General features: G+C 35.7%; 1 protein-coding gene across 5 annotated transcripts; it reads right to left on the bottom strand.

Moving 5' to 3' along the window:
- Positions 1-8146: 8146 nt before the first annotated feature.
- On the bottom strand, positions 8147-27252 carry aspg (asparaginase homolog (S. cerevisiae)). 5 transcript variants are annotated; one of them, XM_051867677.1, is made up of 18 exons: positions 26431-27245; positions 23306-23435; positions 22869-22904; positions 20520-20631; positions 20139-20264; positions 18798-18881; positions 18277-18403; positions 18018-18130; positions 17653-17838; positions 17467-17580; positions 16445-16564; positions 14878-14973; positions 14453-14616; positions 13164-13250; positions 12694-12793; positions 11638-11703; positions 10383-10409; positions 8147-9985 (listed from the first exon to the last, which is right to left on the bottom strand). In XM_051867677.1, exons 1-18 carry the CDS (start codon positions 26744-26746, stop codon positions 9947-9949), a joined length of 2043 nt encoding a protein of 680 aa, XP_051723637.1. In that variant the 5' UTR covers positions 26747-27245; the 3' UTR covers positions 8147-9946. The 5 variants fall into 5 exon arrangements, 4 of the variants coding, with proteins under 4 accessions (XP_051723637.1, XP_051723638.1, XP_051723639.1 ...); XM_051867678.1 differs by lacking the exon at positions 10383-10409 and having other exon boundaries at positions 26431-27239; XM_051867679.1 differs by lacking the exon at positions 22869-22904 and having other exon boundaries at positions 26431-27231.
- Between the last annotated feature and the right edge of the window lie 730 nt (positions 27253-27982).

Genomic DNA, 27982 nt, shown 5'->3' with positions numbered 1-27982 from the left:
AAAAAGGGGGCAGGCACTGTTGAACTCCATAGCAAACCACAATGATCCAAGAATCCAATCTATTCCCGATAGATAAATTCAAGTCCCGCCCTACATTTTTTCTTTTTAAAAAATGAAGCTGTTTTACTCAGATATACATCACAAGGCAAGCAATGTCAAACACATTAATGATATAATGATATAATATTATATAATTCAACATTATTTTGACCAAATAAAGTCAACATGAAACAGCATCCACAAGCTATTTTTTTATCCATCCACTTGTTAAGTTGTGACGTAAGGAACGCCGTTTCTGGGTCCCAGCCTCGACTCGTTTCACTTGAGAATGCAATCTTGACGGCCGTTTATGAGCACTATTTATTCATATTAAACATTTAAAATTGTAAAAAGTTAAACATTTTAAATACTTACAGTCTACACAACAGTCTCCGTGCTCACAGCGTCACAGACATTAATATTTTAAGGATTTATAAAAGATGAATCACTGTCTGGCCATCTGGGATTTTGGTATAGAGATAAAAGTTATGATTATAATTTTTTGGTATTATTACACCACATCATGTGTGTATATTAGCACCGTTTGTTGTTTTCTTGTGGTATGAGATAGAGCGTTTGGACCCGGAAGCGCTGCAGCGTGACCTCAGACTTAACAACCGTATAATGTAACAATTCAGAGTGAAACAATAATGAGCAAGAAAAAAAATTGTACAGTGGGACTTGATTGTATCCATAGGGATTGGTGTATTCCAGAGGTTACACTTCTAAAACGCTTTATTGGTTTATAAGTTTATAAAATTACAGTCATGTTAACACACATTACTTATCTATTCAAAATACATTAAAATGCAATAAATAACTTTTATGGTTGCAGTTTATTTTACAGTACATATGTACTTACAGTGTACTTATCTAAGAAAGTACTTGTTAATATAAGGTAATATAAGTGATAGGTTCAGGGTTAGTACCTAGTTATTACCCAGTTATTGTAATTACTATAATAAGTACATAGTATGTACATGGGGAACAGGACTGTATAATTAAGTGCTACCCCTTTTATGATAAGCATAAAAAAATTTTGATTAAAAGAAAAAGTCATGATGGTACAATTGACCCTTCGTGGGGAGTTTGATTGACAAGCGATCTAACCAATTATAACGCCGAATCCGCCATTTTGTCCGACAAAGCAGTCAGGAGTTAGAAGATTAACCTCGGTGGACTTGAACTTGAAAAATGGTGTGTATTTACGTCTTTCCGCGTTTTAAACAACATTCCTTCTCATGTTCATTCATGTTATTTGATGCTTTAAATTAACTAGTAGGAAGAGATGAATCGGTTCAGGAGCTGCTTGAGCTGAGGCACTACAGTAATCTGTCACGACACATTAAAGAGCCACAAAATGGTTTTTATTGTTCGAATTTCTTAAAAAATTACAGTTTGAAAGCTGGGACATTGTTTAATATCATAAGTATCCTGCTCTGTCTTGTCTGTCGACGTGTTGTCCTCTTTGCTCCGCGATGTATTTTTCACTGCGTGTGGCGTGACAGCACCATGACTTGTCGGACAAAGCAACAGTAACTAAGGGGGGCGGGTCTTTGCGAAGGGTCAATTGTCTTGACATTATATAGGACCCCTGCAGACTGTGTATTAAGGTAAATCTAAAAAAGTCTAAAAATGTAGTGATGTTTATATATACAGTATGTTTCTAAGAAATGTAGTTTAAACTACATTTAAAAAAATATTTTCCTTTTTTTCATGGACACTCTTATTTGTCATTACTCCATCCACTATAATAAGTAAGGTCAATTTTGATTTCATGCTGACGAAGCTGAAGAAACACAGCTCATCTATGTAGGATCCATCTATTAACAGACAGCACAAGCTTTTTAATGTTTTAATTTTACACTTTCTTGTGAAGTGTCCCATTGGGATAGCTAGCCCATCACGGCGCCACATTGTTATACTTGAGGGTGTGTGTGGCTGAATAGTCCCACTGAGAAAAGAATTAACGACGCTGAAGATTAAATTAAAACCCTGGCGGACCCCATGCCTGCTACGGCACATCTGGAGCTGCTACCAAACATCAGCATGCTCAAGGACATTTCAGAGACATTGTAGACACAAGTCCTGTGGTTTAAGACCAAATCGAGGATATACTTGATAGCTAAGTTAGTAAGCCAATAATAGTTCACTAAATTCCAGAAATGGCATATATAATCCAATAGGTATCTGTGAATGATTATTGAAGCTTTAGTCAGCACCTAAAGGCATCTAATATGAGGTCATTTATAACATTTCACATGCAGCTTTCTTTGTGTGATAAATATCTACAATCTACAAAAAGAGCATATAACCCCAATAAAATGTAAGGATTTTTCCATATTTTCATTGCAGTGCAATATTAGGACTGTAAATGAACGTAAAGTGGAATCAGAAGCATTTTTGAAGGATCTGCCATAAAACTGAGGTCATAAAAGAAGATAAAAAACGGAGGCACCGCATGGCAAAAGAGCCAGATTGAGGTAGTAAATACCTGCTCCTTCCCCCACGCTGCTCTTAATGGAGGTGGCGTAAACCCTAATGCCAACTCTTGGCTTTTTTGTAAAGAATTAGACATGCTCCATAACTCTGTCTCATTACATACAGACCAAATAACAACATCTGACCAAATAATCCACTACAGCAAATCTGTGAAGTGCTCAAAAAGCGGAACGTCTGCGTGTGAATTAAACTCTCATGGCATGTAGCAGATTTCAACTCACTACAGTTGTTTTGTCACTCAAGATTATTTTTAGCTCATAATTATGTTTTAATATTTCATGTTTTTGACTTTTTATCTCACAATTAAGATTTTTTATGTCCTGTTTTTTTTTTTTTCTTATGTGGCAGAAACGGGCTTCCATAAAATCCTTTATTTTCTTGACCTAATATAGATAGTACGTGGAATATTTGCACTACAGGACTATTTAAGTAAACAGCAATAAATAAATAGAAAAAAATTATGGTGAAAAACTTTAAAAGTGGTGATCAGTTGAAACACCTAGGCCTACTGTATATTAAATATATCAACATGTATCCATATTATTAATATATTAAAAATAAGAAAGGTTAGTTAAGAAGGTAGTTAAACTGCCCAACAATGATTTTTTGCTATTTATGCTCAGTTTGTATTATATGCATCCAACAAATGTATCTTTGCATTTCTCTAGTTGTTTTCAGTAACTTAACAGACAGCTTTCTGATTGCAACAGTGCATCAATGGAAGAACTGGAATCACTGTCAATGTTGACAGCATTGGCTAAAAGCTGCAGGTTTGGTGTGACAAATGCTTTAAAACTTCCAGAACCCATTTTGGTGACAAAGAGTGAAAGTGCAATTTTCTTGACCAAACAGTGTTTCAATAATTGTACAGATCATTTATTGTGGTCATAGTATTTTCCCGCGGATTCTATCATTTCAGTTGAGTCAGCTCTCATTAGAACACCTTATCATGGGCCGACTGAACTTGTACGGACTTGTTTGACGAGCAGTTTACAGTGTTTGTACTGTGTGTATTTACAGTATGTCACTCTGAGCAATAGATTTGACAAATCAAACAGTTAAATATGAATGTCAGAATCAAAAGTTCAAAATTTTTGTGTAAACAAAGAGATTTTGGCCTATTTTTGATTTGTACAACACTGAATAAAGTGTTTGGTAAAAATGTATATCCTATGTGTTATGTAAAAAAAAAAAAAAAAAAAAAAAAAAAAGACAAATATTTTCTTGTATCATCACATACTGCACCTGCAAATGCCACAAAAACATCTCTGTGAACACAGGCCTCTCTCACATCGAGGATAATAAACTGTCCAGCGATCAACAGCGCCCCCAAGAGGTTGACCCACCTATCACTCCTCATCTCAAAGATGGGTACTTAAAAAGAAAATAACACAATTTTAATTGCTGCTATGAAAAGTCTTGAAACCAGAATTATTACAGTTTATAAAACTTTTACTGTACTTACTTTAAAACATCCAAGTCATGCAAAAAATGCTTGTTTTGTTAAACACTGCTATAAAGATTTAGAAGGCAGTGGTGGTGTAAGCCATGGTGTCTGTGCCATGCAGGATGACAAAGTCATCATATTGCTGATAGTATTCCTGCAAACAAGAGATTTTTTTTTTATTATTTCTCAGCACTGACTTATGGTTTGTTTTGCTGGCTAAAATAGTTTACAACAAATGCATACATTCCCTACAATTAGGTAATTACACAACTTAGTAATTAGTTATTAAAGGGTACCTATTATGCCACTTTTCACAGGATGTAATATAAGTCTCTGGTGTCCCCAGAATGTGTCTAAAGTTTCAGCTCAAAATACCCCACAGATTATTTATTATAGTTTGTCAAATTTGCCCCTATTTGGGTGTGAGCAAAAACACGCCGTTTTGTGTGTGTCCCTTTAAATGCAAATGAGCTGCTGCTCTCGGCCCCCTTTCCAGAAGAGGGCGGAGCTTTAACAGCTCGTGCTTTTGTTGCTCAACAACAACAAAGCTGGAGAATCTCACGCAGCCAAAATGACGATTGTCAGTAAAGGTGTTCAGCTTTACATTGTTCAAACCGGAATAGGACACTGATGGAGAGACTCAGGAAGAAGTTACAACTTTTAGAATGAAACTGGACGTTTCTGAATGATTAGTTGCTGTAGAGCTGATTCAACTCATCGACTAGCATATGCCGTCATGTTAATCTTTTGTGCAAATCCAGCATTGAATTTACCCTCATTTGTGAAGCAGTCCAGCGTAAAATGACGACAATACAACTGCAGTCAACACACATTTGATATTTGTTACAAAAGGCAAGCAAGACTCATTTAGTTAAGTTAAACCAATTAAACAAACAGAAATCTCAATTCTTTTCAAATGGAGAAATGGACATATTGTTTGTAGACAATGAGAAATGGATGAACTTCAGGTTTTCACAAAAAAAAAGGGGAAAGCGAGGGGGGGGGGGATTTTTGTCCATTACAGGGGCTCATCTGCCTGAGCAGCGGGATGTCCCCTCAAGTGAAAGGAAAAGTGCAGACACGACAATTACGGGCTTTAAAGAGCGAAAGAAAAGATGAGCAAAAGATGCGAAATTCAGATTTTGCTGGATGTGCACCATGTCAGGGGGGGAGCGCTGGGGGATTTTCCCCATTTAAGCACAAATAGTGGCCAGATTTGCATGACCTCCATGTCCTAATTAAAAACAGACAGCTTATCCTAAAAGCGCATAAATATTCATGTCGCTCCAAAGCGCTGTTACATTGGGCCACCCTTGTTAGGTGCACAGATGAGCTAATAGAGTCATGTGGCTGCTTATAGCTTGTTGAAAAGATTGCTTTAATCCTTCAATTTTTAAACAGAAATCCCTCCCAGTGAATAAAGACATGGAGGAGGGTGCAGTCCAGGCCTTGTTCAGTGGATCAATAGAACAGCAGGGGCAAAAGCAGCCCAAAACGCACACGCAAGAGGCCCAACTGTTCAAAGAAGCCTCCCCTCAGAAGAGCCCAAACATATGTTAGTGATCATTTAAATGAAAGTGTGCCATAAGAAAAACATACAGTGTGCTTAAATGTCAGTGTCATTTACAATGTTGCTGTGGGTATGAATGAGACAGTGTGCTGTCTGACATGTCATTCACAAAATAAACCATCTTTGATTATTAGTCATTTGATCACTTTAGTCAGTCATCTGATGTGGAAACTCCTATATAACATTAATAATATAATGTAGTAACAATTTACAATTCGTTAACATCAGGTAATGCATAATAGGTGTTATGAATTAACATTTTGCTGTAAGACTTCTTTAATAATGAATGTATATAAAATTTTCACATCTATTCTGTTCTTAGAGGATCTTGAGTGTCCTGATGTTTGATGGGCAGAGTTGCTCAACTTGTCTCTACAAAATTCCCCGCAGGTGCCCAATAATGTTAGGGGCCGTTCACATATCACGTCTTTTGCGCGCTCAAATTCGTTATTTCAAATGTAGCCGCGCGGCAGACGCGCTCATAATGGAAGCGACGCGCATGCGGTGCGTTTTCCAGGCGCATCGAGATGAAAAAGCAGGTCATGTGACAAGAACCAACTGATCAGCTTCGGCCTTTCCGTAACAAAACATTGAAATCTCAGCTGATCATAGCTGTACAGGGTTTATATCTCATCTCCATAAATATATCTAGTAAACCTAATGCCAGGGCTAGAAATCAATTTATCCTTTGCTGAAACTTACTCGTCCTCGTGGAGAGCAGTTCATGGTTGCATAGCAACGACAGACGCCACGGAGCGCAATAGCTTTGGAAAGAAGTTATGAAGCGACGAGAATACTTTTTGTGCGCCAAACAAACAAACAAAAAAAAAAACGACTTTATTCAACAAGATCTAGTGATGGGCGATTTCAAAACACTGCTTCATGAAGCTTCGAAGCTTTACGAATCTTTTGTTTCTAATGAGTGGTTCGGAGCTTGTATCAAACTGCCAAAGTCACGTGATCAGTTTGATACACGCTCCGAACCACTGATTCGAAACAAAAGATTCATAAAGCTTTGAAGCTTCATGAAGCAGTGTTTTGAAAAAAAAAAAAAAAAAAAAGTATTCTCGTCACTTCATAACATTAAGATTGAACCAGTCACATGAACTGTTTTGAATATGTTTTTAGTAGCTTTCTGGGCGTTTGAAAGTGTAAATTAACTTGAGTCAATGCAGGCCTCACTAAGCCATCGGATTTTATCAAAAATATCTTAATTTGTGTTCTGAAGATGAACGAAGGTCTTACGGGTGTGGAACGACATGAGGGTGAGCAATTAATCACAGAATTTTCATTTTTGGGTGAACTAACCCTTTAAGGAGGAGTGAAATACTTGTCCACTGACAAGTGACAAGGAAAAACAAACGAACATTCTGAACACAGGAGTAAATACAAGAAAGAGTCTGTTGTTAGTCGCCAGCTGCACACCAGCTCCAGACAAACAATGACAGGCAAAACAGTGCTGTTACTATAGCTAACATTACAACAACAGCATATCTTGGTTCTGTGAAACACAGCAAAACTAATGTTACTCACGTATGGAGCAGAAACAACGCAAATTTGGCGTCAGTTTTCAGGCCTTCCCGCTTTGATCTCTCCAGCGCTGGAAAGTTTTTTATTATTATTATTATTATTATTATTAAGGCGGGTCCTAAAGCTCGTGCCTGATCATAACCCTTCTTCCAGTGATATTCCTCTGGCCTTTTCTCTTTTGTAATGTCTCTCAGCCATCTCTCTTTCTACAGTCTTTCTTCAAATCTCCCTCTTGATCACTCTCTTCCTCCTCTTTCATGAGTGGACACGCCCCCTACTGCTGATTGGCTACAAGTGTGTTGTGGCGCTCGGTCCGATCCACTTTCAAAACTGCATACTTAATTCACTTGTTTTCATTATACCACTTATAATAATAATTATATAATATACAGTAAAAATCACTGCTATTATTTTAATGTAATATACTTGTATATGTCTGTTTTCTACTTTAATATATTTTAAAATGTGTTTTATTCCTGAGTATATACAAATGAGTGAGTTTGTATGGATTACAGATTACAGTCTCGTCAGATAGATCTATATATAGTGGTGGTTCATTTGAAAAAAAAAAAAGTTTTACTAGTTATTTATGTGTATTTAATTGTTATTTAGAAGTGAATTGTGTGTTAGTCAGTTTTCAGTTTGTATTGGGAAACTTTCTAGCCCATTTGGTAAACTTAGTTGATTTAATAGGTAGATTTTTTCAATCTACTGCTATTGGTCAACTTTCTAGCATTTATTCCATATTACTCCTTGTATAAAAAAGGATCAGATGTCATTCTAAAACAACTCTAGTTTATATCTGTTTAAATTGTTTGTTTTAATCTAAGCTTGTAAGACTACACTGCTCAATAAAGGAGAATTTTGATAACGATTCTTAGTTTGAGACATCACTGTTCTTACCTGAACAAAGCTGCAAATTGTTCGACCCATCCAAACAGAATAGAAAAGGTTTGTACTTCACAACATTTTTACAGGTTTGTTCCAATAAAGTTGCAGACAGCAGGGAAAAACAAAGCTAAACAATATAAATAACAACAAAGTTAATAAAAAAAATGTCATTTTATCAATTTTCCCAGTGTTTTATTTGTAATTTCTTCATCCAAACAAGATCTGTTATAATTAGTTTCTCTTCATAACTTTACTTTGTAATTTAGTTTGTTTTTGTTTTGTTTTTTACACGTCATTTTCTCTTAGCACATGAGAAGTTAATTTCACATTTTAGCAACAAAACGTATTTATTGCCATTTCCTGTCATAATGACACAACAAAAAGAAGAAAAGTATAGGCAGGCATGTGTTAATTTACATGTTTTCAACAGCATATGCTTTTGTATTTATTGCTACAACAATTTAAAATGGATCAATAAAACAATTCAATTGAAACTTACTGAGGTGAACTAAAATTCAGCAATAAACACAGATTTACTGAAGAACAAAACTAAAGAACATGAAAAAAAAAAAAAAAAAACACTGACGTTCCACTATATTTTGGCTTACAAACACTGTTTCTGATAGTCACTCACAGGGCAATTGGTTATTTTAGTTTTAACAGACAACTCAACATTTATAATTTCTGAAACATCAGACAATTTTTTGGTTTGCTTCTCTGTATATACAGTGTAAAACCATCCTTACTCTTCACTGCAATTACAACCGTATTTGCAATTAAAAATACATTCACATAAAGGTCACAACACTGAGGTGATACTGAATCTGATATATGTGAACACATGAAGAACGCTGGATGAAGACGTAACAGTCATTAGTGCTGACAGCATCAAATATCTAAATTCATTCTACATCTAAATAATAAATATAATATTCAAATGATTATATATTGTTTGACATCTGCAGCTACAGTATCCTTTACTGTAGTGTAGTCTGTATGTGCTTGAACATAATTAGTATGTATGATTGTTTTACTCTCAACATTACAATACATTCATATCTGATTGCTTACTGTTTTAGAGGGACGGATCTAAAAAAGTACGGGCTAGTGCTCTTTATGTTTTAAAGAGGTCATATGATGCTTTTTAATGTTTTCCTTTAGTGTGTAATGTATCTGTTTGTGCATTTATACAATCTGCAAAGTTACAAAGCTTAGTCTTCCACAAACAGATTAATTCTGTTTAACAGAGAACACTGATCCAGACCTGTCTAAAACACCTCGATCGAAGTCCAGGCATTACCTCCTCAAACATCCACGTCACAATGTGAAACATCAGCTTAATGCCCGCCCAAGGCTTACGAGGCTTCATGAACTGAAGTGTTTTCCTGTCACGGAGACACTGCGTGTTTGGATGTGAAAGCAAAAATTGCTTTTGCTTTCAGAGTTTAAGATTGATTTCTGCTCAAGTTGTGCTTGCAAAGTTCGTTTCGATCAATCGGCTTGATCATCCGCATTTTCAGAATCGGGCCTGAACTGATACGGTAAAGCTGACAACATTATTATTAACTGTGTTTATAAATGCTTTAGAAGCTGAAGCTCATGATTATGGTAATGGGTGTTACGTTTTCGAAACACACGCTTGAGGTGTTTGTCCAATCACAATGCACTGGGTCAGCTGGCCAATCACAGCAATCTGAACTTTTCGAAAGGAGCTCGTTTCAGACAGACTGGGAATAGAGGAGCTGCAGTAATGTATAGTATGTGAAAAATGTTTTTTTTTAACATTAAAAGAATGTTAATCTATTCTATTACACCAATGCTCAAAATAATGAATTTTTAAAATAACATCATATGACCCCTTTAAGAGGATAATTGTCCAAGTAAGGAAAATCTATTGTATGTCTGCAAAAAATAAGAAACTGGATGGATGATAATGGCAAGAAGTGACAGCTAGCAGGACGTCCTCCTCAAGATCTTGGACAAGCAGTAAACTCGAACACGCCATTCTAGAGAACAGACAGAAAGAGAATAATGTAAGCATTACATGAGTTCTGCACTTCAACTGCAACAAATTATGCAATGTTCAATATGCAAAATGTATATTGCAGTCACAATGTTTATTAATATTATATTAAATGATCTGGATGCACATTTTCATGTTTAACCATTTTTTTTTTTTTGAGAAAAATTCATGCTGTTTTCAACACTATCCTCTGTTTTGTCTAGACCAACATCTGTAAGATTTCAATATATCATGATGGCAGCTAATTCACAATCCATTTCACAATTTATGAACATATAAAATGGTCAAACCAAAAATCGTCCAATCACAGCACAACTGCACCTGAACAGATACACATCAAGTGTACTGAATATTAATATACAGCTCAACACACAATTTACCTCCTCCTCATCTTCCACAAATACTGGCTGCAAGAAAAAGATTTTTTGTTAACTTAAAGCTGTTGATTTTTGGTAACTACAATTACACACCAATCATGCAACAAAGACTGAACATTTCATGAGCACATTCCCTTACGTGTCTAACACAGAGGTGAATGTTTCATTTACAAGACAGGACCATTCACTCACTGTATATCTCAAGATGCCTTTAAAGCTATTATTACTGTATGCTTGAACCAGTATTGTTTTACCATAGGAGATCAACTCACATCCCTACCATTGAGACATGCACTTCCACATCATTCTGAAGCATGCACATTTTTAAAAATATATACTGTGTGTGAACATACATATGGATTTTTTTCCCCACATGAAATAATGATAAATGTGTTTTCATTTTACTCTAACGAGTAAACTGACCTAAACTGTTTTTACCTCATTACCCTATTCTGTCTGCTGGAAAGTGAAGAGCATCAATAAAGATTCATTATATAAAAATAAATCTTAGTTTTTCTAATATATACATCTTCAATGTTTTATGTAAAGAATAATGTTAATAATGTTAATATTTAACTTCATCTCTTCAATCGGTGGAAAGGTATATACATTATATATTTCAGCTGACAAAATTATTTTGGGGAGTTGACATACATAACTTACATGCTATATAAATAAATCAATATTTCAAAAAGCACATTCTTTAATATGCATGCAGCTTTAATGGAATACATGCACTTCTAAAAATTCATGTCATACTACAGAATCGTTTAAAATAAAACAAGGCAAAAACTTGAATAAAAATGGTTAAAATTTAAAAATATATAAAAACTTCAAACTTAAAAAAAAAAGGTTTCATACATTTTTGAAAAATTTGAAAAGTTTCCATGTAATGACATGTGGTGTAACCATTAAGTAAAAGGTAATTACTACACATCCTTATCACTGGGAGTGTATACATCTATTTTTTTATAGATGTAATTTTATAGAGGTGTATACATTATTATTTTTTATAAAAGGTTTTCTTTAAAAAGGTTAAGTATTTGTAATGTTAAGGTTTTGAAATATTTTATAAAAAAATGTATTAATTTAAAAGTATCATGAAGTCTTCCATGTGTCCACCTTTTCATGTCCACCATGTGACATTTTACATGAAATGTTGCATTTTTTATGTAATTTACTGTTCTTAAATAAATTAATAGATATGGAAAAAAGAGTGACATGTCAGTGACCCATAGAGTTAGTTGATGTTGCCTACCTGAGTTTGGTACTGTGCCGTCTGTTTTAAGAATTCAACAGCCGCCTCACATCCAGTGGCTCTTGCCTAAATGTGAGAGAAGCCCATTAATAAAAGTTTACAGCAGGGGTGTCCAATCCTCTTCCTGGAGGGCCACTGTCCTGCAAAGTTTAGCTCCAACCCCAGTCAAACACACCTGAACCAGCTGATCAAGGGCTGTGTCCAGAATCGCCCCCCATACCCTTGAATAGGTCACTATTTTATTTAAGGGGACAGCCATTTGTAGTGGTGTCCAAAACCATAGTGGACGTTATCGAGTACACTCATCCAATCCCACAATGCACCAATAATGCAATAACGAGTGTACAATTTATGTACACTCAACAGCCAGAAAATACCCATAATGCACTGTGAGAGTCCCCGTAAATGAATTCCTGCGTCTTGCCAGAAGATGGCGCCAGCAGCTTAATCATCCACCCATCCGTTTTCCATACCTCTGGTGTACAGCTAAATATCATACAGGTATAAATTACTTTTTAATTTATTATTAAATTGTTACAGTGACAGAGTTCAAGACCTTTTCATTAATACTGGAGCTACCAGTTTGCCAAGTTTCAGATGATTATTAAACTACAAGCACAAATAACATAAAAGCGCACTCCGTGTCTGAATTCTCTCACTCGTTTTCATTCACTCCTTCAAGTGGACTATATTACTGGAGTAATGTAGGGAATAGTGAATGAGGGTATAGGGGGTAATTTCGAACACAGATAACGTCTCACTGGGCATACTAGAATCTTTTTGTTGAGGCAATTTAGAGCTAAACTTTGCAGGACAGTGGCCCTCTAGGACTGACTTTGGACACCCTTGGTTTACAGGAAGCATCTTTAAAATATATTACCATTTTTGTTATTGCTTTGACAATACAGAAGACATTTCTTTTAGCCAATGCAACACTGACTGCAACAAAAAATGTCTTGTATCTCCATTCATACAGTTAAGAATAAAATGTCACTGAAGGCCTCAAATATTTGGTTACAATTCTGTATTCCACACAGACCTCCATCATTAACTCACCACTTCAATGGGCGTCTGTCCATCATAACTGGACATGGTCAGATCAGCCCCAGCTAACTGCCAAATCTCCAATCCTTCCAAGTCGCCACTCGCCGCAAGACTGTAAAACACATTGGAATCTCTGAATGGGAAATCATCAACCTTAACACAGGAAGTTCATAAATTGAAGACAAACAGTTCTGGTATGTGTTCAATATGTTCATTCTAATTTCTAAAAAAAACAGATATGCTCATATCTGTGATCACACATCTGCTGAACTTTATATTAATGTGGCATTTAAAAATCCACCCTAAGCTTAACTATAGAAGAATTGTTATGAAACAAATCAGTACTAAAAAAAGAAAAGAAAAAAAAAAAGTATGACTACTGCTACTGCTACTGCTACTACTACTAAAACTGCTGTGTCTACAAGTTTCTAAAAGCAATAAGAGAAGGATGGATTGAGAAAAAAAATGTGTATGTAAATGACCTGCACAACTCCGTTCCAGCATCAACCATTTCATCCTGAGAAAAATGAGCTCCAGTCTTCCTCAGCAACTTTACAACATCCTTGTGTCTACAGACAGAGAAAAATGACATATCCAGTCACATGTATTTAATTACCTTACAAGTCATCTTTTGTGTTTTATGGAAGCAAGAAGGTCATATTAGCTGTGTCCCAATTCAGAGGCTGCATCTTTCCAAGGCTGCTCGTCTATGGCAGCTGTCAGAGTTGCTAGGGAGCAAGAGCAATCCTCCGTAGGCTAGACTGTCCCATTTAACAACACTCAGTTCGACCTCTGTGGACTTTGAAGGCGTGGCCTTTGAAGTTTGTTTCCTTCGAAGGATGCAGCCTCTGAATTGGGACACAGCCATTGTTTTGGAATGAGGGTGAGTAAATGCTATGCTAACTATGAATGATTATATGACAAGTTGCATTTAGCATTGTTTTTTACCTATCAGAACAGATTTGTGACCCATTTATGGGTGGCAATCACCAGTTTAAAACCAGTGTAGGGTCTAGTTTGCCTTAAAAAGACCAGCGTTTGGGAAAGTTACTTTTAAAAGTAATGCATTACAACATCAAGTTACTCCCTAAAAAAGTAACTAATTGCATTACTTAGATACTTTTTATAGAAGGTAATGTGTTACGTTACTTTTGCATTTCTTTTTTCATCTGGGCTGGGCTGTTTGTTTGTATAACAACCAAAAAAAAGTTCTATTTTTGGCAAATGTAAAGGCCCTTTCACACCAAAAGTGAAATGAATAAGCCTCAGGCTGAAGGAAATGCATATTTACGCCTGTACAGTAGAGGGCGCAGTTCAAAGAAACCTTTCAGCTGTGCTGCCATTCTGGAATACAGAAGAATAGGATGCAGTAAATATATGCTCAAATTTAGTCTAGAACTAGTCTAGAATAACCATCATGTTTACACAGCGCACACAACGCCTCTGCATTCCCGATTTCTCTCAACATGGGGACAGAAGAGGTGTCTATCAATTAATGGGAATACAAAGTAACTTATTACTTATTTGAAAAAGTAACAGATTTTTTTTTGTTGTTGTTGTTTTTTTTTTTGTAAATTTAAAAAGTAATGCGTTACTTTACTAGTTACTTGAAAAAAGTAATCTGATTACGTAACTCGCGTTACTTGTAATGCATTACCCCAACACTGTTAAAGACAGTCTGTATAAATTATGCAGCAAATAGTTAAGTCAAAACTTTGAAATGTTTGAAATGTGGCCCCAAAAAGTATTTGGACACTTAAATCAGTACTACCTGAAGCGAACAGCATTTCGAAGTGGTGTATCTCCAAAGCGATCTCTGGCATAGACTGTGGCCCCTTTACTCAGCAGATACTCCACCACTTTCAGATGCCCCTCACATGCGGCGATGTGGAGAGGAGTGCGGCCATCATAGTCTGCCATGCTCAAGTCAGTGCCCTATATAGGAAGATATGAATCATAACCCATATCTTAATTTGCTAGACTGCATTTAATACTGCAAACCAGCACAGCTGACTTGTTTGCATGCTCCTGGACCATTTTTAATGTAATAAAAAATATTCAAATACAAAAAAGTTGCAGGCATACACTACCGCAAACTGTAAAAACTTTGGAATAGGTTGCATTTATTTGATTCCACTTATTATTGGTAGTGTATGGCCATCTAAATGGGTGTCCAAACAGGTATCAATATCTTACCATTTCCCTTATGGCCTCTAAAGCTTCAATGTCTCCGATCTTAGCAGCAACGCAGACCAGAGTGGGAGTTAGTGCATCTCGTATGGCTTCAAGCTCCTGTGGACATCAGTAATATTTTAGTTGATCACAACTGTTCATCACAGCCTCTTCTGCTTCTTTATGGTTGTGCCATTTTGTAATCATCATAGTTTACACTACAGTGCACCAAACTGGCAAAGCTATTTCGTGAATTCACTCCCAAGTAGGGGTATACACTATATAGGGGCTTTTGCACTAGGTAGTTATAGGAACTCAGTTATAACATAGGAACTAGCCACCAGGGAGGTCCCCTTAGAACTAAATGTTCCCCTAGGGCCATTTTCCTGGTTGCATTTGCACCGCCAGTAGGAACTATGAAGGACGCCATGATCATATCTATGTTTCTGTTGTGAGTCGTGGGTTTTGTGATAACGGAGATAGAATGTACAAGTACGTACAAGGTATGCGACTGAAAGAGGAAAAAGGACAGCTAAGAGACGAAAACTACTACAACTAAAATAACACAATACTGCAGATAAAGGCAATGAAATATGCCACTAACATAAGCTTTCTGTATGTTAGTCTGTGGAGTAAGTATATGTAAACTTTGTTTACACAGCTTTTTAAAAATGGCAGGTTGTGGTGCTTTTGTATGGCATGCATTCAGCCAATCAACGTACACTTACATCACTGGTAGTTCCTAAAATTCTGGGCTAGACCCTACTCTGAAGTAGGAGATAATTTAGTCCCCCAAAAAGGCGTTCATATAACTAAAATCGTTCCCCGTTCCTGCAGTGCGAAGACGCAAAAAGTGGTTCTTCCACTGATTGTTATAGGAACTATGAAAACTTTCCTCCTGTTTGAAAGCCCCTTATGTACACTGTGTACAAAACACAGCAGTTTCGTTACAGAATGATTCACTGTTTTTGAATGAAGCATTAAAGTGAATGACTCAATAACCCATTTATAAAGACAGGTCACTGCATCCAAAATCAAATACTTCCCTACTGTATAGTATGCTAAAAACATTAAGGGTGCGTCTCAATCAGCTCCCTAGTTCAGTAGTCAGGGCACTGATCAGGGAATCAGCCACATTAATTTACATGATATACTGATTCACGACCTAGGGAGCTAGAGAGCTGATTGAGACGCAGGGTAAGTCAACAGAGTAGTATGTCGTAGGCGACCCGAATGACCTACTACTAACACAGAGATTCTGTAGTGCACATTCAATGGACACTTTACTTTACCATGAGGCCACGGGGGAGGATTTGTGAATGGCAGTGAAGCGACGAACCTGACACCGTAGGTCACAACAGTGAAAACATGGCGGATGTAGTATGTCTGAATTTCATTCATATTACATACTATATAGAACATACTTTTTTAAATGGTCACAAGTAAATTTTAAACCAAACTGTTATCAACAAAATCCCCTGAAATATAGGGCTTTCTTCTTTTTTCTTTTTTTTTGTAAATAATCACACACCCCTGTTCATTCAAAGTGCACAACAAAAGTTATAAACAGAGAAAGAGCTGGTTACATCACCTCTTTACAGCTAATGTTGAGGGATTTGGCGATGACCTGAATAAAGCGACTGTCGCTGAGAGAAAGCTTTGCCCCGCCCAGATCAGCTATCATCTCACCACGCAGATTGCGACTCAACATCTTATGAACAAATAACATGTTTAATTAATAAGTGATTTATACATGTAATAATTATCTAATTATTATTATTATTTACAATAAAACTTCTTTACTGCTTATTATTATTTGAAAAACTCAAATTTAAATCAAAATCATGTGGTACAACCAACATGCAAAAAAAGGACTGTGTCAAGGTCAAGTCTCTTAAAATATCAAAAACAAAAAAATTATACCTATACAAAGCAAGGTTAGTACAAAATGTTGTGTAAAATGACCAATCATTGCTTTAAGTTAAAATATATATATATATTTTTTTAAATATTTAATACTATTTACTTAATGCTTACAGCACATGACATTTCTTAAACTTTTCTTGAAAGTGGTGTAAGTTAATAATAATATGAAACACATGAGTACAAGGAGTATATGACAAAGAACTTAGCATTTGTATTTCTAATTTGATTTTCAAACGCAGTTCAAAAGTTTGTGGTCATTAAAAATGTTTTCAATGAATGAAGTCTCTTATGCTCACCAAGGCTACATTTAAAATGATCAAAATACATTAAAACAGTAACATTGTGAAATATTTTTATATTAAAAATTAAAATTTAAAATAACAGTATTTTAACTGTGATATATTTTAAAATGTAATTTATTCCTGTGATGCAAAGCTGAATTTTCAGCATCATTACTCCAGTCTTCAGTGTCACATGATCCTTTAGAGATCATTGTAATATGCAGATTTGGTGCTTAAGAAACATTTATTATTATTATCAATGTTGAAAACAGTTGTGCTGCATAATATTATTTGGAAACCTTGATACAAGATTTATTACTGACCCCAAACTTCTGAACCATAGTGTATATGTTATTGACCCAAATGTGGTTTAAATATATTTTTTTAAAGAGGCATTTTTCAATACCTTCTTCTTCTCTTCTATACTGAGGTCTTGTTTTGCCAGCACATAGGAGAGTTTTGAAAGAGCAGCTTCTGGGGTCATATCACACCCAGCGACCAAACCGGCATCACTCAGAGCCTGAAAGGGAAAATTAAATTACACTACTGGAATACACCCACATGAAGATTTTCTCAAAGCAAACTCCCATACCTGACCAGTGGCGTATGAGGTTGTGACCGAGCCCCTGAGGCACTGGGTGCAGTTGATCATGATGAGTCCTCTCCCGGTCGCTTTACGGATCTCATCCAGCAGGTCAGCGCGGTTGTCAGGGGCGTTACCACTGCCGTAAGTCTCCAATACGATCCCGTCCATAGGAGGCTGCAAGAAGGCCCTGACCTGTCAAGAGAATGGATCTCATTTAAACATCTGAAACTTCCAAAAGTTCAGACAAAAAATTTAACTTCTGCCATTATTTACTAAAAATTGTAAAAATAATGAACATGTTCATGCACTGAATGAAGAGATTTTGCAAAGATATGTGGCAAATAAAGGCAGACATTACCACACGGCCTTACTGTATCAGCAGTGATTCCTGGGAAGAGTCGCAGGAGACCCACATTACGGTTCATTTGTGTTTGGACGGTGAATTTAGCAGTTGTATTGGCTCGCCACACAGTGTCCCAGTTAACTAAAGAGTACGAAAAAAGCAAAATGCTCAAATATATGGACGTGTGGACGCAAATATAGTTATCGTTATAGTTATCTTTACAGTTAATGTTCTTGGTGCGAACGGGCCTTAAGGCTGTGTGTAAATGTTGGCAGAACTGGAATCACTTTTGATGTCGACTTCAGCATTGGCTAATGGCGGCAGATTTGGTGAGGTAAATGCATCAAAGCTTCCAGCGTCCACTTTGGTGACACGATTGCCCCTGTACAGCTTATGATGAAAATACAGGCAAACCTGTGAAGAAAAACACAAAGGGCTTTTTTCTTGTCCTTTACTGAATTTAAACTGTTTTATAACCATTTTTTATAACAATAATAGTAATAATAATTATTATAAACTGATTACAATAATTGTATTATTATTACAATAAATTTATAATAAAGTATCTTTATTGTACTCATTGGCATGGCAGAAACAAAATGTACTGCAAAACACAATCATCTCAAAGGACACTTAAAACCACATTTAATCAAATATTATTTCCTGTATTTTATTAAAAAACTACCTTCTATATTTTAAAATAAATTTATTTAAATGCTAAATCTAACTGATAATGAAATTCTGTCAACTATTTTATAACTGCAGGCTACAAAGGCGTCACTCACAGAGAAACAAAAAAAAACCTCACCTCAGGGATGACAAACTGACCGGCTATCAACAGCGCCCCCAAGAGGTTGTCCCTCCCATCATTCCTCATCTCATAGATGGGCACCTGCAACATACAAGATGGTTGTGAAGCTAATAGTAAAGTATGATTTGTTTTGATGACCACTAGTTATATATTATTAGAGGTAACTTTCAAGGGGTCTATTATGCTTTTTTACATGGTGTTTAATGTTGCCATTTAAGCATGAAAAATGTCTGCAAAGTTACAAAGCAGAAAGTCACTCAAAAGGGAGTTATACTCTACATCGGTAAGCATAAAATGCCTCGATTGTAGTCTGCGTGTTTTCTTCAGAGAACAAACACGTCACAGTATCCTTCATTTAAATAATTCCCTGCCCAAGGCATGCTCAAAATAAAGGGGTGAGGCTTGGTTGAGTTACGTTAGTAGTGTGTTATGGTAATGGGTGTGACATTTCCGAAACAAGCTCAAAGCAGGTTGACCAATCACAACACGCTGGTCCAGCCGACCAATCAGCGCACATTGCGTGTTTCGAAAGGAGGGGCTTCATAAAGACAGGAACTAAACAGAGCGCTTCTGACAGACTGGGATAAGAGGTGCTACAACAATGTAAAATATGTGAAAAATAATGTGTTTTTAGAACAAGCATGGAAAAACTGCTCTTATAGAACCCAAAAAACAAAATCAAAATTTGAGAAAGAGCATAACAGGTCCCCTATAAGACACTTCACTGATATTAATGTGGCTGAATAGAAAGAAATCTGTTTTTAGGCTTAAATAACTCTTGTCATGTTTTTTTTACTGGGCTGAAAATTGTTTGATGGAAACATCTAAGCCATAAAAACTTATTGGTCAGAGTTTCCTCTGTATCATTCATCAAGATGGATTGCCAAATTTGCTTGGCGAGCTTATTGTGGTTTTATCTGTAGCTGTCGAGAAACACAGTTTTCAACTACGATAACTAATGTGCTCACTCACAGAATCAGACACTGATGCTTTTTATATAACACATTTCCCGTTATGAATTATGATACAGCTTGGTTTGGTGGTGCGTTGGGTCAGACTGCATTCTCACCTCAACCAAACCACCCAGAGTTCATTTTCAATTGGGCCGACACCACTTTGTTCAGGCGATCTCTGAGCGACTGTTTTGGCGCGGATCCGAGAGCGATTGCCATGTTTATATATGTGTCTAAAAGAACCAAACTACTGGAGAAAACGCACCAGGTTCTGAAACAAACGATCCAAAGGAGCCAGGTGTGAAAGCGCCCTAAGTCTGTTCTTTAAAATGCTCAATTTGTGCAACACAAAGGGGAATACATGATTCATTAAAAAATGTGTTACCTGTGAGCCAGTGAGGATGACAGGCTTTCCCAGATTCTCACACATGAAGGATAAGGCAGAGGCGGTGTAAGCCATGGTGTCTGTGCCGTGCAGGATGACAAAACCATCGTATTGCTCGTAGTGTTTCTGTGAACACGAGGGAAACAACTTTGAAAATCTCAGTCCTGATTTTGACATACCAACTGAAAAATTGTTGACCTGTTCACTGAACTATCTTCAGGAAATTCAAAGATTACCTACAAAACAAATTTACAAAAAGTTCCTTTTTTGTTAAGAAATACCAGAATCAAATCATTTATCAGATCAAGATTTAATTTATCAGATCAAGCAAAAAGCCCTGCAACTCAAAGCCAAACATAAAGATGGTTAAAAAGGAAGCACCTCAATGTCTTTTCCAATACTGGCCCAGTCATCTGTGGTCATATTACAAGAGTCAAGGAGGGGAGAGTACTCTAAAACTGTATATACAATCCTCTTATTCTGTTTGGACAGTCTGTGGTGGAAAAAGAGAGTTTTTTTTAAAAAACAGCAACATTTTAAAGTTTATTCTAAAAAAACAAAACAAAAAAAAACATGGACAACAAGCTCTAAAAGCAAAGCAAAACTCCTTATTCCAACCAACAAAGACCATTAGGCAAACATGGGTTAGTTTAGGTAGATCAGCAAAAACAAAACAAACAAAAAAATATTATTTTTTGACAGTGAGAGTGATTTCAGGGGTGTCTTGTGCGTCAATGGATGAGTAAATGTTCTGAAGCAGCAGACTTCAGACTTTGCTCATCGCTCTGGGGTGGCTCATGGTGTTATTGAAGAGGGGAGCGCTGAGGGATTTTCCACATTTAAAGGTATAGTTCATCCAAAAATGAAAATTCTGTCATTAATTACTCACCCTCATGTCGTTCCAAACCCGTTAGACTTTCGTTCATCTTCCGAACACAAATGAAGATCTTTTTGATGAAATCTGAGAGACTTCTGTCCCTCCATTGACAGAGGACTGAAAATCTTATGGGTGTGGAACAACATGGGGGTTAAAAATAATGATAGAATTTTCATTTTGGGCTGAACTGAACCCTTTAAAGTGCCTGTTTTTTTTAGGTCTCCTACAAAAGTTTTACATACCTCCAAGTTTAAAAAAACCACTAGCATTACCTCTTTGTGTCTAAATGGCTCGATAAAGGATTCGGTCTTTCTAAACCCCTCCTTTATGACAGCCTACTCTGATTGGTCAAATGGCCCAGTCTATTGTGATTGGTCCACCGCTTACAGCGCGTGTCAGAAACAAAACGCCTATTACCATATTTGAATTTTAGCTCTGGATCTTCCTCAGCACTTGCAGACACAGTGATGCAAACAGTAACGATGCCGTTGGTTTTACCGTGTCAATTCGAGCCTGAGTCCTAATCCTTTGGAAGTGCATGCAAAGCGGATTTGCTTTTGCAGCACTAAAAAAAAGTGACAACATGAACCAAAGTCTTCCAGGCCTCGGCTACTACAACTACAGTGTTTGAAGGCAGGTCAAAGTAGACTTTGTTTGCGGGCAGCCAATGAAGATCATATGTTCTTCAAACCTACATAGGTTTGTAACTGGAAGTGAAACTGGAATTGTTGACGACTCGTTTTGGCAGTTCAGAATCAATTCTTTATTTTAGGAGACAATAACTTTATTTTTCATACTTTTTTCATATTGATCTTTAAAACTTTGCAGACATTTTATATTCACACACAGCTATATTGCACACTGCATGAAAGGTAATATTTGAAAAAGCATAACAGGGGTTAGAGTTAAAATTGGAAAATATGTAGAAAAAATTTTATATATAGGCCCAGTTTCACAGACAGGGGCTTAGGCTAAGCCAGGATTAGGCCTTAGTTCAATTAGAGTATTTAAGTAGCTTTTATAAACGTACCCTACAATAACACATTATTGGTGTGCATCTTGAGACAAAACAATGGCTCTGACATATTTTAAGATATGTCAGTACAAGCAGCTTTCAGTTAAAACAGCTCAAACAAGCAATTTAGTCTAGAACTAGCTTAAGCCTTGTCTGTGAAACTGGGGGATACTGTATAAAATGATTAGTTGCATTTCTTTCAAAGCTAAAAGTTTTGCATTGGTGCATCTCTAGCATGCTCTTACGTGCACAACCATAATATATAGTCCATACAACACATATTATATTTAAAAAGTGAAATCATGCACCTTTAATGTGCAGAATGCAGAACTAAGGCACCAAACATAAAATTAACTTGCTTGCTCTTTTCTATTATCAAGACATATTTAACCCATCCAGCTGTAAAATATAGGCAGGTATATGCAACATATACAGTTTGTTTATATAATATAAGGTTTTAAAATAAAGTTATAAAACCCGTGGGACAATATTATTTGAGAATGCAAACATTATTTCTGATTCTCAGATATAAAAACTATGCTATAATGAAATTCTTTACAGACCAAAAATTACAAATATAGATTTATTATTTACATATATTACACAGGATGAAGTATGCTGTCGGCTGACACGGAAAGAAGCACAGTTCAACCTACCCCCAATCATCTGTCACAGCTTGAAACAAATAGTGTACAGCCATTACTGTAACCACTGTGCTAAGACTAACCAGCAAATATATTGCACAAATCAAGCAAACTATTCATACGAATTCAGCAAACATGTGCAATTACATATACATCCCACATGGGCAAACATTATGCTACCAGTACTACAGGACCCATGAAACAGATGATCAGCTGAATGAGTGGACATCCTGTCAAAATAATACACATTTTTACTGTCTGTAATATTCTCAGATGTGTAAAAAAATTAAAGAAACAGCATCCTCCATGGGCTACAAAACAATATCAATCATTTTTATTTTTATTTTTTAAAAGATTTAAATTATAAAAAAAAGTGCATAGTCTTTAAAAATACAAAAAAACAAATAATAATAATAATAATAAAATACGAGGGCAAATAAATGATGACAGAGTTTTCATTTTTGGGAGAACTATTTCATTAAAACTGTAATAAAAGTAGAAACCAACTATTCAAACCTGTATTTTGTATACAAATAGATGAATACAGCTAGTGTCTGAATCTATAAATAGGAAAACACCTCCAAACTTCTAACTTGATCGCATATTTGCGTGCATCTGTGTGGGAACTTACGGCAGCACCAGCGTGTTCTCCTGAGGCTTGTAGTATTCATACAGTCTGGTCTGTTGGGCGTACTGCTCATCGTGCAAAATGGGGAGTTTGCGTAGAGTTTCAACAAGAGCTTTAGGCTCTGGAGACAGAACTGCAAATATAGAAGAAAAGCCTGTAAGAAAGTTATGAACAAATGCAAATTCATATACGCCGTACAAACTGACAGATTTTCATGTTTGCATCCCTCAGGTTTGTTTTGACCAGAATTCAGCATCAGCAATAAAGCCAAAATACCATCTTTAATATTTGATACTGCGTATACTGTGCTAATATTGCACCATTTTGCACATTTTGATAATTTGAACCACATTCCCTCTTACAAGGTAGAATAAAAGAGTATTGTATCTAATATTACTAATTTTATATTATTTAAACTGAAAGTTAAATAAAAAAAATAAAAAAAATAAAAAAAAACATTTGGGTCAATGATGGGTAATTTTTTTGTCCAAAGGCCTTAATAATAATAAAAAACAAAGATATGTTTTTCCATCCAAAGTATGTAAGGTAGTAGCTAGATCTCTTTTATTGAATCCAAAAGGTTTTAATTATATTTTGCTACATATAAAGGTATTTTAAAGATTTTCAAGTGTCAAAAGGTCATTCAGTTTAACCGTCCAAAGGCCAATGCAGGCATTTCATTTGTGATTAAAATATTCTAAAATGTAATAAATGTATATATTTATTATTCTGGCATGATTTTATAACATCATATATCAACATAATGCAAAATGGTATTAAAATTATGTGTAGAAGTCGTTGCTTTGTTATGAGAAAGAATGTCCGGAAAAATGAATTTCATTGATGTCATTCGGAGTAACCAATATAAAGGGATCATTTTGGATCAAGTCACGCAGTCAGTATCACGTGACAGGATGTGACATCATAAAGACACCTGCAAAGGACCGCATGGTCGTGAAGCAAAGTAACTAACTCTCTCTTAACTATTTGAAAAATTCATGTTTTCTCTTGCTCATACGCATGTCCCGAAACATCATGTCATTCGGTACAACCACTATAAAACATGGAAAATGCTGTAAAATTTAAAAAACTTGTACTAAATATAAAATGTTTGATTGTCCTTTTTCTAGCTAGCTAGCAAGCTAACTAACTAGCTAGCTGGATATCAGCCTGTTAGCATTGTTTGAAAATATCGTCATTCGGTATAACCAAGTGTCATTCGGTAAAACCGAAATTTAGTTTAAACCGAATGACTTTTTTGGGACAAATTTTGTCCATCTTGTAAAAAATGACAAAATCCGTGGTAATTGATTATAAAAACCACATAATCTCATTGTAAACACTTAATAAAACTTCAAAATTAATCATATCTTCATTATGTTTTTTTTACACTTTTAAAAACCTTATTCGTCCATGACCCATTTAATCGTATGATTAATCATACGCAATTATTTGTATGCCAATTAATCGTCAGCTCAAAATTTATGATCTTGACGAGTCTAACTATGTGGTAATGTCTATTTATTGGCTAATCCAGTCGATTAAATACTTTACAAATGAAATGTAATACTGAAACACTAAACATCTCATCAGAAATCTCTTTGGTGTCCAGAGAGGTGAAAGCAAAATTGCATCATGCAGACCCGTAATGGCAGGAGTCAGGCTACAGAAAAAAAGCAGCAGACTGTTTCCCATATGACTAGTGTTGTGCATGTGTTCAACAAGCCTAACCAGCGGTTGTATAGAGACTGTAGAGACTGCAGGAAAAAAATCCTACAGGACTTTCAAGCTGAACCTCTGTCCAGATTGATTTTCACAGAGCCTGTGTTTGTGGCCGAATGAAAGATAAAATCAAGTCTGGGGTGGAAAGTAAGTGTTTACTGTATTTCTGTTATGTAGTACACTGTCTGTCCTTGAACTCTGATACACTATTTAATAGAGCTTAATGTTTTTGTGTTTGACCTTCCAAATTGTTTAAAAGATGCTATCATTTTTTTTTATCAGTGTTTGTTTTAGATAAGATACTTTTTAAAGATAAAGATCCACGTTTGTAAGTCAATTTAAGCAGTGTCGTGCAGGAAATGGTACTAAAGCCGAGTGTCGGGAAAGATAAACTCCTCTTTACAAAAGGCAAATATTTGACCATTTTATTCATAGAATTTGCTAGTCATAAAACATGATCAGCATCCTCTTCAAGCACTCTTCCCATTCCCATTTATTACTTTACATAATCAAGTCACCACGTATGCATTATTCAGACTTTCAGCTGTGTAATCCGTTCCTCCTATCATACATCCATTAATATACATCCTGCTTCTAATATGCATCCACATGATTTACAGCTGCGATTTTGGTTTATTTAAATTAAAAACTCAAAACAAAAATGTTACCATTGGACTGGACAAGTCATGCTTGACATTCATGAAATGATAATCATTAAAATTATTGGACTGACGTTGGCAATTTAAAGATGAAGTTACCAAATCATCCAACAAATTAATGTAGAACAGGTGAATGACGATTCATGTTTTAGCACTCAATGTGAAGCTGAAATATTTTATGTTAACATGTCTAGTTGTACTGCTATTTTAGTTCTAACTTGAAAATAAGCAAATAATCTAACACACTATCCAAAAAGAATACTTATGTAAACATAAAAAAAATTGTGCATAATCAAGTGCAATTTATTGTAAGATTTATAATGTTTTTATAAAATAATTTTGAAAATAAAATATATTTTAATTATAATATATACTTTATTAAAAATAATCTTGGTACAGGTTAGTTAAGTCATGGCATACATGCTCAGAAAATTAGCTCTAGAAAGGCAGAACATCATTTATTTACAGATGCCACTTGGTTTGATATTGATCACATATAAATGCATTAATATATTCTAGGTTCATCCTAAAAAATAATCATTATTTTCCAAAGACCGATGCATTAATTTTTACACCCACCATTTAAACTGCCCCCTCTTAATCAATGTTCTTGTTGTTTTGGGATAACAAACAAATAATCCCATAAACGTGTCATAATAATAGTACTTTGCAGTGCGCAATATTATTCGCATCTCATATGTGAACCCTCAAGCAGGCAGGTGTGTGAGATCTGCTGATAGTGTTTACCGTTATTATGATACGTCATTCCAATGGTTCCGCCGGTGTTTATGACCAGGACCCTCGCCTCGACATTTGGGCTGATGTCAGGAGACTCCGAGCTGCTCGAGAATGTCCTGCGACTCTGACCCGTGGCGCTCCGGCTGAGAGATTTCTGTGACTGAAACACATCAGCTTGACTTAACCTGCTACAAGAAAGAGCTCGACCCAGCGAGGTCATGCTTGCTGTAGATGGAGCCGAGGTAGTGTGTTTCCATTCCGCCATATCGGACTCACTTGACCATCCAAAAACCGAACGACGCAGTTTCTTAAAGAGACAGCGCATTGATTTTGAACACTGATAAAGGTACACATGCTGGAAACGTACAGATGGAATTATTAGTTGTGACACTTGAGACAAAATTGTCGTTATCGGAACAATTAATTAAAAAAAAAAAATAAAAAAAAAAATAACAATAACAATAAAATAAGACTTGTTTTCTCAAACCTTAGACTTACCAAACAATGAGAACCCATGTCATTTTAGTTTGTTCATTCATTAATTGCCATCCATGTTTATTCATGATGTAGCCTCCTTTGCCACATACATAGTGTAAAGTTTAACATTTAACATTTCTTATTTGTTGCATACATGATGTAATGTGTGTTTTTCGACCAATGAGAGAGCAATGCATAACCAACTATATTTGGCTCCTTGAACATTGTGAGAATGTTTGCATCTGGTTCTCAGAACGTTCCCAGAACATAACTTTAAGGCTCATTTTTGATCAGCCATGAACCTGTTGCCCTTTCTTAAGGCCTGTTCACACCAAGGATGATAACTTATTATAAATATATTAGTATCAAGACCTACAGACGATACTTTTCTATATCTTTGTTATTGTTATAGTTGTGGTGTGGACAGCTATTCTTTTAAATTAAGAATGACTTTTAAAACTATATCTTTATCGTTATCATTACAGTTATCATCCATGGTGTGAAGAGGCCTTTATTCAGATCTTATTTTACCTGTTAGTTTCAGTCATTACTTTGCTAGCACTAGGACTTTTTACTGTTTGTACTGTATCACTCTCATTTTTTGTGTCTGTTCTAGAGAAGTGGGATGTGGGAATTGATAAATGTGACTCTTTCTGTAAGTTACTTGTTACTCCAGTAGATGGTGACAAGTGACTGTCTTCATGAGTCAGTTATGGGTCTTAGTAGGTGGACGCCCTATTTATTTGTGTTTGTTTGTTTATTTATTATAAGTCAATGGTCACCAAAATGGTTTGGCTACCAGTGTTCTTCAAAATATCTTCTGTTGTGTTAACAGTTTTGGGTGGGTAACATGAGGGTGGGTAAATAATGACAGAACTTGTTAAAGGGATAAAAAATCAAAACGACTTGTCAAGCCATTCATAATAAGCACAATCCACTTTTTCCCATCACAATTCAGAAACACTATCTTATGGCTTATTGGTTAACATCTTTTCCAGTTCACTCTTAGTGTATATTTGTCTTGTATTTTTGTTGACTGTATTGTAATAACTAATACTGTCGCTATTGCTAATTAACTCGTTTT

This window comes from Ctenopharyngodon idella, chromosome 17, assembly GCF_019924925.1.
Source record: "Ctenopharyngodon idella isolate HZGC_01 chromosome 17, HZGC01, whole genome shotgun sequence".
NCBI classification, from domain to species: domain Eukaryota; kingdom Metazoa; phylum Chordata; class Actinopteri; order Cypriniformes; family Xenocyprididae; genus Ctenopharyngodon; species Ctenopharyngodon idella.
This window is presented reverse-complemented; position numbering and strand designations above follow the sequence as displayed.

Bases quoted from the DNA above. Each gene is read 5' to 3' on its own strand.
- aspg (XM_051867677.1), bottom strand. From the start codon at position 26,746: ATGCGCTGTCTCTTTAAGAAACTGCGTCGTTCGGTTTTTGGATGGTCA. The intron at 18,882-20,138 runs GTAACACATTTT...TGTATGTTGCAG, and splicing joins TCATCCTCACTGGCTCACAG to GTGCCCATCTATGAGATGAG. The intron at 13,251-14,452 runs GTAGTACTGATT...CTCTGTCTGTAG, and splicing joins CGAAATGCTGTTCGCTTCAG to ACACAAGGATGTTGTAAAGT.